The sequence below is a fragment of the Lissotriton helveticus genome, chromosome 3_1 (assembly GCF_964261635.1).
Source record: "Lissotriton helveticus chromosome 3_1, aLisHel1.1, whole genome shotgun sequence".
Taxonomy (NCBI): Eukaryota; Metazoa; Chordata; class Amphibia; order Caudata; family Salamandridae; genus Lissotriton; species Lissotriton helveticus.
Window position 1 is genome coordinate 588494197 of NC_136061.1, and position 13614 is coordinate 588507810.

Sequence of the window (13614 nt, forward strand, 5' to 3'; positions counted from 1 at the left end):
AGGGCTGGGCTATGCTTTCAGACTATAACACTGCTTTTTCACTTTGGGCCTTGCTGTGTGTCATGTTTTTATGCCCACCCATTCAGGAATTCACAGCATGGCTGCATAGGACCTAACCTTGACCTCAGCTCAAGCTGAGAACTCCATATCAATCTCTAGCAGACATTCAACCTGAATTGCAGAAGAGACCACTATCTTTTTCAGGCCAGTAACCCCTCCCCACTTTAAGGACACCAGAGCCATGGGATGGATCTTAGTGACATTATTAGCGCTGGTGACTGGATAAGTCTGTCCAGTCAGGTTTTGTTCTGAGGATACAGTTTTTCAGTCATCATGTTGAGACTTGCACCTGTAACTCTTATCCCATAAATTGAGGGTTGCTCTTTATATTTTTCCACATTGGTGTACCAAACAGCCAAGATTGCAAAATTCACCCCACCCTCGGAAGCTAGTGTAGCTTCAGTGTGCACTCTGATTTTCTCAGGGTACACTAGGAATCTCACCTGGAGACTTCCTATTCCAGAGCTAGATGGAGGAGCAGAAGGGGGATTCTTTTTGATACAGGCAGAGTCTCCAGTTCGGTGTCTACAGTTGTGACACCATGCCTTTTTGGGATCCCAATTCTTACCTTGGTACTCAGCTTTCGGTTGTAGAGAGTTTTGGGGGCCCACCCTCCTGAGCAGGTTTTTGGAGGCCTTTAGCAGACTTTTTACTTTTATCCGTAGGTTGTTCACCTTCTTTTCCCTGGGGAAGTTTAGTAACCACATTCTTTTGGTTACCTCCATCAGTGGTAGTTTCGGCACCCTAGTCTTGACACAGTGGTCTGCCTTCTTTCCTAATTCTTGGGGAGATGTAAGACCTAGTCCACCACGTATTGATGCAACATTTAAGAAACACAGTTAAAGATGTTCTTTCATAATCAAATTATTTAGCCCACCATAGTCTTGCACCTGGCTTCCTTTCAGTAACCCATATAGTGTCTTTACTGAAAAAATCTACAAACACAACCCAGGACTGACTCAGTGTTTTAGGAGTTCCCTTGAACCTAATTCTGTACTCTTCAGTGGTGAGTCCAAAGCCCTCCATCTGGGTACTTTTCAAGTGATCATAGGACTCAGCATCTGCCTCGTTCAGTGTCAGGAGTTTTTCCCTGCTCCTACCAGAGAATAGTTCCCAAAGCAGAGAGTCCCAATACTTGTGGTTAAGCCTCCTCATCCTACAGACTATTGAAAGCTGTAAACCATTTGGTGACATCATCACCCTCATGCATATTTTGGGATAATCCCTTTGGGGATTTTACCATCAAAGGTTTCCTCTCTGTTCCTAGGTATTATGTTGCTGCCACCATTCATGGGTGCTAAACCCTTGTCTGCCCTTTCCCTTTCTAGGGCCACTATCCTGTCTTCCAGACTATTCTGTGGGCAATGTTTCAAGAAGGACCTCCTCCTTGGAGAGTCTTCATTGTACCTTGAGCAACATGAACCATCCTCGCTAGAGGAAGGCACCATATTCACACCGGTTTGGTTGCCCGGTACAGGTACCACAACCTCTCCTTTGAGTGAGGGAAGATATGGATCGTCCTCCTCACACACTCCGCCCTAATCTTAAGGGTTGGTGGCCATATCCGCAGGATGGGCCAGCTCACGTACTCTGCCAACAGCTTCTGAAGCATTGCATTGGTATGGTGTGAGACAGTTTTTGTCTTGTACCCTCAAGAGAGGGTCCTACGCTGCAGGTATTTAAAATGCAGATAATTGGTAAGGTCGAGCTTCTTAGCCACGTCCTTTGGGGTACTTATTATCACACTAAAGTTGGGACCTTTTTGGAGCTATAAAAAATCCTAATACTAGTTTTTCAGTACTAACCATAGTAAGTTTTAATTTCTAAACAGTTTTAAACTTCAGGGACTTAACCAAATGCTCTAACAGTAAATTTTAAGAATTTAGAAAAATCGACCAATCGAGAAAAAGGCAATTTTATTTAAAGGCAATTTTTTGGATTTACTTGTGTAGTCACTTATTGACCAAGTGGTATCAGCAAAGGCAAAGTCGTAGACCCCATTGCTGATCCACCATTGTAGGAAGCTGGCTCTCTCTGTGGTGCACTAAAAATAGTACTTAGTGTAGAGAATTCAGTGGGTCCCCAATTGGCTTACAGAGGCTAAAGCAGATAATACCAATATTCTCCTTTGTGGTAGTGTGGGCGAGCAGTTAGGCTTATCAGAGGGTAGTGCTAAGCATTTATTGTACTCACAGAGGCAACAAATGAGACACACACTCAAAGAATAAATCCAAGACCAAATTAGAAAAATAACACTTCTTTTTATGTATTTTGTAAAACCAAGAACTTTGTTCAAAAGTAAGTACTGTTTTTGTCAGAGATTTTCACAGGTAAGTAATACTTTCAAACCCATACACTTTTATGCACAATGCAGTTGTATGTCACTTTCATGTTATTCACCTTCAGGGTTCGGACATTTTGGATTACTATGGGCTTCGAAAAGAAAAAAATAAATGGATTAAATAGGAATACGTGGTTTAAAGACAGGGAAAAGTTCCCCACTACGCAGTGCGAGAGATGGAGCGCAAGATGTGTACCTTAAGCTATACTTGAAGTATGACTGTGGACTGGGACGGATCACAGTATCTGAACGCACGCACAACAGAATGATATGATATAGCTAAACAAATTAAAATAAGGGAAGGAGTGCATTCTCTACTTATGTACATGTACACAGGGATGTGTGCCATGTTGATTCTTCGTTTTTCTCTGTACCAAGACACGCATGCTGCAATGGTAGTTTGTATGAGCTTGGTGAGGGGTCCCTTAGGGTGGCACAATTTGTGCTGCATCCCTTAGGAACACTCTTTAGTTCCAATCCCCTGTCCTTGGTAACATGGGTACCACTTTCTAGGGACTTACATGGAGCCTAAAGTGGTGTGAATTGTGGAACAATAATACAGTTTTAGGGAAAAAACACTGGTGCTGATGACCTGGTTAGGAGGAACCCAGCACACTTTCAGTCAAAGTTGTATTAGATGCCAGGCAAAAAGTGGGGTGTAACCATGTCAAAAGGGGCATTTTCCTACATCCCTCTACTAATGTGGACTATTCCGGCAAATGGAGCAAATTTGTTGTATGGTTTGGAGACAATGGTGTGGATCCCTTGCAGGCCAAGGTATCTCATGTTTTACAGCTTGTGTTTTTCTTAGTTCAGAGAGAATGCGCCATTGGCACTGTGTGGAACTTTGACAAATTATGTAACCGCCTTGTCTGCCTTCCTCTGTCTGCTGTATGATCCATCCCTAAATATGTCCCCAGTGGTCTTGCGTTTTCTTATGGCTTTGACTAACCTTTTCCCTCCCACTTCCTTTGTGGTTCCTCAATGTGACTTGAACCTGGGTCTTACATTTTCGATGGGGGCTCCTTTTGAGCCCCTCCACAGTTGTACCCTGCATTTTTGGTTGCAATAACATCTGCTAGGAGAGTCAGTGAGTTACAAGCTCTTAGCTGAGTGCTCCTTTCATAACAATTATTCCGGACAAGTAGGTGTTGCGAACCAGGGCTGCTTTCCTTCCTAATATGGTCACACCCTTCCAGCTTACCCAATCCATCGCTCTTCCCAGTTTTTACCCTGCCTTCTCATCCCCCAAAGGAGGAGGAGCAATTGCATTGGCTAGATACCAGGATAGCAAGTCACCTACTACCTTGATAATGCCAAGGAACACAAATTGGATGTTCAGCTTTTCATTGGCTACTGTGGTGCCAAAAAGGGTTAGGCAGTTTAGAATGGAACGCTATCCAGGTGGATAATTCTCTGCAATAAAATGTGCTATGCCTTGGCCCAGATAGAACTGCCTGAAGGTATCTGTGCCCATTCCACCAGAGCCAAATCTACCAATCTTGCTCAGGTGGTCCCTATGATGAATATTTGCAAAATCTGCAACATAGGCCTCCCTGCACACATTTGCTAAAGACTATTGTCTTGACTCTGAAGTGAGAAGGGATGGTCAATTCTCCAGGTCGGTCCAACAGGACTGCCTGGTGTAATCATCCATCAACCCTCTTCCTTGGCGGGGTATTTGCTGTGGAACTCTGCTACAGGTAGGGAATCTGCAGGTAGAAATATCCACCAGAAGAAAAATTTACTTACCTGTGGTAACAATCTTTCTGGTGGATACTCTATCTGCCTGGAGATTCCTCACTGACCCACTCACTTTCTCAGTTAATGGATGATTTCTACACGCTGAGACCCTCATGCTTATTGTTCTACGAAACATCTTTCCTTTTATCATTCTACCCTCTGGCCTCAAAGGCTTGGAATAAACAGAGGGCAACTGCCATTGGTATGCCAAGACGGGTGCTATATGGATTTGGTGGTGTCGCCATGTTCCGATGCTGAACGAATCCAGTGCCCTCTACTGGCGACCTGCAAGCTTTGAAGTTTCTGGATCTAGTTTGACGCCAGGAGTGAGGAATCTGCAGGTAGATAGTGTCCACCTGAAAAATCGTTACTGCTGGTAAGTAAATGTTTCTTCTGTCTGTGCCCCATCAAGAGTGTCTGGTATTTTTGTTATGCTGTGTGCCATAAAATGCAAAGGATTCCCAGCAGGATTCATAGTCCTGTAATGGACCTTGCAAGCTGTCAAGCTCAGAGCAAAGGTCCACAATGCTGTTGGGAATCCCAATGTTCCCATTCATTCACTCACAGGTGGCACTTGTTAGCTTTAGGAGACATCATTAGTATCAGAAGGTAGAGCCGGGATATATTCATGGTATAGATTAACATACGTTTATCAGATTAGTAAAAACAGAAAGATGACCATTCACTATTATAAGCATTTGCCAGTGATTACCAAACGCCATGACAGTATAAACAAGCAAACAAACAATGTATATTCTACCTAAAACCCTACTAACTAATTGAGTGATAAACTAGACAGAATGGAAAGCCATACAATACAACTGGAACTTTTCGGGAAGCTGCTGAATGATTTGCAATGGACTCCAATACTCCAGCTGTCTGGATTGCCCAGGAAATGGTGTTTCTAAACAAGAAGTTATTACACAGATGAGTTAGCGATCTAGTTCATGGCCGGGCCTCATAGTCTGCTATGGCTCCTCACTTGTGATTTCTATATCCTCTATCTATAATTGTGCGATCCAAGAGATGTCAGTCAGACACTCCCAGTAATTCCTAGCAGGGCCAAATAGCAGCAAAAAAGGCAATGAAGTGAACTTTACATGATATGCACTACTACGGACTCACATACATTAGTTGATGTCTTGCTTAATTACATCAAGCTCCTCTGTGTAATAGATGATAATGGCCATAGCCTAGTAGGATAATTTACTGATTCTTAATGTGGACACATACATTTTAAAATTGTTCTAAATATAATAAAATTATATCTTCTGTAACATGGCTGCAGGTCTTATTTTTTTCAGCCTACATATCTAAAAGCCATTCAGAGTTTTGGGTGAAAATGTTTACCAAGTTATTATTGTATTATTTACTTAACAGGTGTATACCTGACAATTGTCAGGGCTTTATTTTATATCCAGTACATAAGGAGGGACCACTGCACTCTCTAAAGAGCTACAGACTCATCACTCTTTTTGGTATTGAGGGAAAATGCTCCAGGACGTAGAGCTGTGGGCCAAGGATAAGATCATCCTCTGCTATTATCACACTGGTTTCCAATTGCACTGTGGAATCAAAGAAAGTTCCACAGCAAATTTCTGCATTCATCAATTTCAAGACTACATTTGGCCAAATAAATAGTAATTGTCTGTGGACAAAGCTATCTAAATGAGCTATTCGTCTGGTTCTAATTACATCAATAATGTTAGTCTACATTAACACATGGGTTGCATTCACTTTGGAGCAGAGCATATGATATCATTAAAAGTATTCTTGAACGTACGCCTAACGCAGGTATGCATGCTCGCTCACTTCTTTTTAATCCCACCAAGATTGAAGGGTTACCACTACATATTTTCCAATATACTTATGACACTGTCCTATTATACAGGTTGGTGATTGGATTTTAAAGATTACTGTCAGTTTATAGTGACTATTGTTGGACAAATAACATGAAAGTAACAGAAAAAAACATAAGTAATTATTTTTTGCAGTAAGGGAGCAAACGTTGGGTACTTATAAAATTGGAAAGGTTTTTTTCTAACCATACCAGGTGATTTAGTTAGAAGAAAAAGGTAGGCATCATAAACACCTCAAAACATTTTAATCAAGTGCCAGACTGTTTCACCTCTGCATTTTTAAGACTACGTAGAAAGTTGTCAGGTCCCCCGCGTTTACCAATTTAGAAGGTTACCTGTACAAAACAAATCCCAACTCTGGCATTTGGTCTATAACCCCTTCCTGACAGGATCGGTTGGCACTGAATAGTGTTATACGTTTAGAGTATTGTTTGGACTTTCAGATTCAACAATACTAGTACATATCCAATTTGAATTCAATATCTTAACTCAGGAAAGTAATTTGTTAAATGATGGTGTAAATTTAAGAATGAACTTGAAGGCTTGTTAAAGCAGTTAACCTAAAAGGAAATTAAATTACCTGACACAGAAAGTGCCTGCTATTTTTTGGCAATATATCTACTGGTAGCCCTTAATAATTTAAGACACCCATGACTAGTTTAGCATTCTTTTAAAGTGGGTAAAGAATATTTGAATATGTTGCTTCTACTGACCACTAAACGCACATGTCAGAATGAGATTTCATCTGATTCCATTCCATACAGTTTACCAATAGTGGGAAGAATATGTGTTATATTGTGGAATAGAAGGATGGGTTTTATGACTACCAAAGGAAGCCACTAGAACATTTTAGGTCTCTGCTCTTTGTTATTGGGTGTACAGAAAAGGTTTTTAAAGCCATTGTTTGTTAGAAAGGGGCTGCATAATTGTAAAAATGTCTTTAGTTATTATAAGATTGTATCAATGTTCTTTTTTTTTTTTTGCAAGATTATTCTAATTCCAAACTTAAACTAATAGTATGGTACATTCAATCTAAACATTTCCAGCGTGATTAATGATTTTTTAATTCATGGAAGATTAGGTCCACTGCAGTGTTAAAATGAATAGTTTGCTTTTAGCCTGTATATTGTATAATTATTTTTTCAAATTGATCATTGAGATAGCGATAAACCAATTGCAATACATTTTAAAGTGAATATAATGTTGTACAATCCAATTTTGTATAAATAGGTTTAATCAAAACTGGTATGACGTTTGACATGGATGTGGCTTTATTTTATCTCTAGCTTGAGCACCTTGGTTTATCCAAAAGTTAAATTGATTCTTCTACATACAGACAATTAGTGCCTTTTATATGAAACATCTTGAATGCTCCTTAAAATGCTCTCCCTAAATGTTCAGGCTATGAAATCCTCTAAATAAGTGTAGAGACACTGCAGCTCAAATGACTCTAATTCAGGTAAAGGGAACACAAGGGTCAATGAGAGCTGGATGATTAATATAAAAGGCAACTTGGAGGTCATGATAATCAGTATTAGTATGTGTGTTTGGTATACTATTTTCGATTAGTGTTCTTGCTTATATGTATTTTGTGAGGCAAGCAAGTATTCTAATGTTTGTGCATTGTTTAATTAATACAGAGCTCAGCCCCTGGCCTCTCTGTAGCATTTGGTTGTATGGAGGCAAAAACATTTAATCTTACAATTATTATATAAAATATCAAATATTTCAAGCAACATAAAGACTTTTATTGGTGAATGAGGACTCCTTCTCTAACACATATACAAAAAACCCTATATGCAATAGTGATCGTTAATTTATCACAATAGTAATATGCCTTATAAAATGTAGCAAGTATGCTAAATGTTTCACACAAGTTCATAGAGAAGAAATACATGTTTAAAAGACTAGTCCAAAAAACATGTCCTATGTAACTTTTAATTTTGACCATTAATCCCACTTGTGAAAAATATGTTAGTGCAAAAGAGCTACAATCTGTGAGGAATGTCAGGAGATGTCCAAATAATATTTGACAAAAAACGGACCTTCATTGTAGTATTTAAATTATTAAATGGCCCAATGTTATGAGTGACACCTTCTGCCTATTCTGGGTTCACTACAGGTCTTTGCTTACTGGAGTTTTGAGCCCATACTGACAATGGTAAAGTGAAACTTCAAGCACCAAAATGCTATTTTAAGTAGTTGAAAAGCCAGAACTGGTGAAATGTGTCACAATAGACGCGAGTTCGTTTTGCAGCTGTGAACATTTTAACATTTGGGATATACTGCATTGGTGTACAGTTAGTTAATTTAAAATCACACCCAGTATATTTATTATATGCTAATAGCAGCTATGCCATGCTTAGAAAATCACAACAGTGTGATCTAGAATCAGATTTGAAGGGGGGGATCTGCGGAACTGAGAGTTGTTTAATTAGCTTTTACTTCTGGCTTCTACTGTCAGTCAGACACAAAAGACAAAAGTCATTGCTGAATGGTTATTATTACAGAGGGATCTCTAGGCAACTTTGTTTTCTTTCACTAATCTACATATCTTTAGGTGTGTCTGCAGCCCACAAGCACAGACTAGGGGGCTGCCCTTGGCCAGTACATCATGCCTCCTTGAAATCCCTTCCCACATACCCAAGTGGACTCAACATACTCTTTAAAGACCAATGCATTATATTTGGGCTAACGTTCCCCAAGCTGTACATTGTAACGATAATGCAAGTCATCGAGGAGTTCTAGTTCTGTGACCACATCCAGGAACAAGGTAGAAAGCTGAGTTCCTTTATAAGGTCATGGGACTCTGAGGTGATTTGCAAAACATTTTTTATGTAAGGCAGATGGTATTTTATTCCTTATAATACATGGTCACACCATCATCTTTCTACAAAATGCTCAAATCCTTTGTACCTTACTCCTTGTCATAAAAGACATAATACAAGTGCAGAAACGAAGAATAAAAGTGGAATCTGTAGTTTGAAACTACATGCATCAAATGTCAATTGCTAATTTGTTGCAAAAACATATTAGAAACATTTTAACCACTTCTCTGCACCTGGAATTCCCCCGCGGTGCTGAGGAATTCCACGCATGCATGGTTTGGACGGCCCCCGGCCGTCCTCTGCACACTCCCACCATGACGTTAGACGGCCAGGGGCCGTCCGACGCATGCTAGAGGTTAATGTAAATCAGATGATTCTGAAAATGGATGTAGCACCAAAAAGTAATAAATGCTAATAATGTGGCCCGAATAAGTAGTCTAATACTTATAATGTCACCATCCTTTAGCTTTGGTTTGCCAAGTTAAATTTTTTTTAAAGCAATGGCTAAGAGAAAATGAATAGTGCATTTGGTTAAGGCCAGAATACTATAAGAAATGTTTCTTTTGCCTTGCCACTCTGTATTCTTAACTCCACTTTAACTGAAAGACATCCTTTTTATTTTGTGCTTTGCAGGTTGGTTTGATCATGTACTTTGTACGTACCCCATGCGAATGGGGAATGGATGCAATTTCAGCCACTCTTACATTCCTTTGGGAGGTTGTGGGCTACGTGGAAGGTCTTTTCTTCAAGGACCTCAAGCAGACCATGAAAAAGGAACAGTGTGAAGTGAAGCTACTGGTTACTGCCTCTATGCCAGGTAAGATATTTCTACCCGATAGAGACTTCTAGCCGCAGATTCCTTATCTTTGAATATCCCCAGGTGTCAGGCTGGTTCCGGAAGATTTTTAAACAGTACCCCTGTACATTGTTCTGTTCTGCATTGGCCACCCCAGAAGTGAATTTCACGGTATCTATATAGGCGCCAACTTGGCGCGCTAATGTCAGTTCTTTTCTTTCCACACCAGATAGCACAGATCCAGATTGAGCTACCTCTCAATCACTTTTTGAGTGAACTTTTTCAAATTTTGTTGATGTTTTTGAGATTTCATCTTCTAGTTTGATGGATGTCACCTGCTGGTTGAAACCATTTGTATTCTGTCACCTGCATATGTGAATTTATGACGTTACAATGCATACATTTACAACGCATGCCTTTATAACACAGTTTTTACCCCGCAACATCCCTTACAACGCATACATTTACATCTCATACCATTATAACAAATTTGTTTAAACTACATTTACACCGCATTCCATTACATCGCATTATACCTTTACAACGCATACCTTTACAACACGTACCATTACATTGCATTTAAGGTAAGTGTTGGATAGTGTAGGGGTAAAAATTACTATTCTAACTCCAGGGGTTGCAAGAGTAGGGTAAGTGTTGGATAGTGTAGTGGTAAAAATTACTATTCTAACTCCAGGGGGTGCAAAAATAGGGTAAGTGTTGGATAGTGTAGGGGATAATATGCGTTGTAATGGTATGCGTTGTAATGACATGTGATGTAATGCCTGCGTTGTAGTGACATGCGTTGTAGTAGCATGCAATGTAAAGGCACCGTTGTAGTGGCATGCGTTGTAAAGGATATTGCGATGTAATGACTGTGTTATAAATGTAGTGCGATGTGATGATTGCGTTGTAAAGGTTGTTTCCTACATAGGTCGGTGACAGGCCCCCACTTGGTGTGTTTGTAATGGCTGGAGCCAGGACAAAACTCCAAGGCATGTGAGGACTGCCACTCCATGCCCCTGAAGGCGTTAAGGGAGTGCTCCCTCAAGCTCCTTGCCCCCCAAAGTCGGTTGGCTCTGCAACACTCGAGGTCCTGTTAGCATTGGAGGTCCCGGAACTATTCTCAGAGCCCTTCTCAGCATTCATCATTGCATTTGAAGTCTTAGGAGAAGTCCCACAAGCATAAGAAGTCCAAGAAATCCAAACACTCTCTGCCTTCCCTGCGTCCATCGAAGTCATCCGACAAGAAAGGGAGCATCAGCACTCTTATCCCTGAAAGTCAGTGGGTGTGAACCTGGGTCCGCACTGTGCTTCTCCAATTTTCCAGGAGCCAGGGCAACCCCTTGCCCAGTTAAAAAGACTTTCATGAGGCCATGCGCTTCATTTTTGGGTGACCTGGCCCCTCTGGAGCACCTTCAGGCCCCACGGATGCCAGAGGGACCACTACTGGGACCACGTCAGTGGTTCACCGTCAGTACCATTCAGGTCCCAGGGATCTCTTGGAGGATACTGAGTGAAGCCGTCATCAAGACCAAAACCCTACTCAGCCCCTGCTCCAGTACCAATGCCTCTGGCACCACTCCTGTGCAGCACTATCCCCATTGTCAAACAGGACTCCTACACGGAGCTCAATGGGCATTGTCTGATGCCACGTCCAGCACCGTGGAGCAGAGACAGTGCCTTATTTAATGGATACGCCTGGAGAGGGAAACGTTTGGGATGGGTCTATGGACCCTTACAGAGAAGAATCAGTTCAGGGAGACAACAGGTATGAAAAACTGGGTGAGGCCAGTAGGTTAGGCACTGCAACTGACACTGACCCAAGTTCACCTCCTACTCTGGCTATAGAGGAGGGAGCCTCTTTTGCTGTGGTGGTGCGCAATGCAGCTGAGGTTCTGGACCTTAACGTGCCCTTAGTGGCAGTCAAAACTAATGTTATGATGGAGGTGCTTCAGCCGGGAGTTTCCCCCTTGGAACTTTTTCTCCCATTTAATGAAGCCCTTACAGACGTCCTACTTATATCCTTGGACAAGGCCTGCACAAGGTCTCCTGTGAATAGAACAATTGCCCTCCACCATTGCCTCACTTCTGTGAATCCCAGTATCCTTACCAGCACCCCAGCCTGGAGAGTTTGGTGGTTTAAGCCTCTTCATCCCACATTGACCCTGGTGCATTCCCTACCGCGCCCCCGGATAGGAAATCCAGGAGGCTTGACACCGTAAGAGTTTTGTCTTCCACCAGCGTGGCAACTCGGTCAGCGAACACTGCATGCCCATACTCTTTGATATTCGGCTGCACAGGTGCTACCTCTGGACTGTAAGGAGGTCCGGGTCATACTCTCAGGCGGTTACTGATGTCACACCTGACTTCCTCTCAGACAGACCCTTTTATCAGAGCTTTTCTGGACACTGTACAGTTTCAGGCCTACACTCCCAAACTGTGTGTCCAAGACATTCAGGCTATGATACCAATATTTAAGCCTCTATACTGGAATTTTGGTGAGACTGACTCTATGGCTATTTGGCCTCATGGCCTCCTGCAGCCTGCTGGTGACACATGGCCACTGGCATATGCGGCCTCTGCAGTGGGACCTTGAGACCCAGTGGGCGCAGCATCAGGGGAATCTCTCCAACATGGTCCAGGTCTCAGATGGAACTGCAAAGGCTCTGTAGTGTCGGCAGTGTATTTTGACTGTAGTTCACTGGGTTCCTGCCAACCAGGACCCCAGTGACCGTGCTGCCTTCTCTATCTTTCCTGGTAAGTACTTTGTACACCCCATAAATGCATACTGGGGTACCATTATAAGTCCTTAGATTATGGTACTGAGTTACCCAGGGCATTGGTACACCAGGGGTCTCATATGCACTGCAGCATGTATTATGCCACCCATAGGAGCCCATGCTAACTGTGTCTTCAGAGCTGGCATTGTAGTTTACATGAAATGGTACTTGCACCTTTCACTTTGGATATAAGGTTTCCCTTATATCCCGGTGCCTGCTCTAAGTGCTTGGGTCCCCCTGCATGAGCAGAGATACCCCTATAAACCCTGGACTCCATTCTCTGGGGTGTGTGAGTTCGGGACAGCCATTATAAGGAATGTATTGTGGACACTGGCAAGTCGAGATGTCCAACTGCATAATGGCTGCTCTGAACCTGGTCATGTTTGGTATCAAACATGTTGGAATCATGTAACTACACCGATTCCAGTGTTAGTTGCAGGATACCGTGTACTGGTGCTCTGCTTAGAGAACCCCCCAATACCTACCTATGTCGCCGTAACAAGATCTGCCTGCCAACCCGTGCTGCCAACCCTAGACAGTGTTCTGCCCGCCTTGCTGATGAGCTTAACTCGGGTAGGGGAAGCTGAACAAAGGATTTCCTGCGAAGGAGAGGTGTGACCACCTTTCCTTTAGAATTAAGTAGGGTGGGGCGCTTCCAAGCGTCACCAGACTGTATTGAAGTGCACGTTTGGTGCTCTCCATGCATTAACCAGTTTTGCCCAGTTCAAGAGCCCTTGGCTCCGGCTCTGGCACAAAACCACAATGGAGGAGAGGGGTGTGACCACCCTCCCTAGGGAGGTGTCTAGAGCTTCTCGAGGTGGCCACTTGATTCTGTCATGTTTAATCTTGGCCCCTGTGAGCACCAGACTGGCTAGGACAGCTGAGTAGTGTCCCTGACACCCTCTGATAGGTGGGTCACCATCAAAGAGGTCCTTCCCCTTTTTATGGTTCCTTAAGGGCTCCCCTGATGGTGGGTCCTTAAATTCATCCCCACAATAACTTTTAGATCCGACTGCCTATCATTTGAAGACTGTCCAAAGACTTATCTGTTGGTGGACTCCGGAACTCTGCTGTTCTTCAAGCCAGGACCTACAAAAAGACTGCTCTGGTGGGAAGATACCTGCTGCATCTTCATTCCTGTGTTTTTTCAAAGTTCTGCAACTCTGTGGCCGTGCATCATCTGAGTTACCAAGTACTCAGACGCATC

General features: G+C 42.4%; 1 protein-coding gene across 1 annotated transcript in view; it reads left to right on the forward strand.

Moving 5' to 3' along the window:
* The window catches only part of UNC80 (unc-80 subunit of NALCN channel complex), a 2761828-nt gene that overhangs the window by 1475841 nt on the left and 1272373 nt on the right, over positions 1–13614 (forward strand). Inside the window, exon 38 of the mRNA XM_078680564.1 lies at positions 9465–9648. Within this exon, the coding sequence (XP_078536690.1) occupies positions 9465–9648 (184 nt within the window). The remainder of the gene's footprint in view (positions 1–9464; positions 9649–13614) is intronic.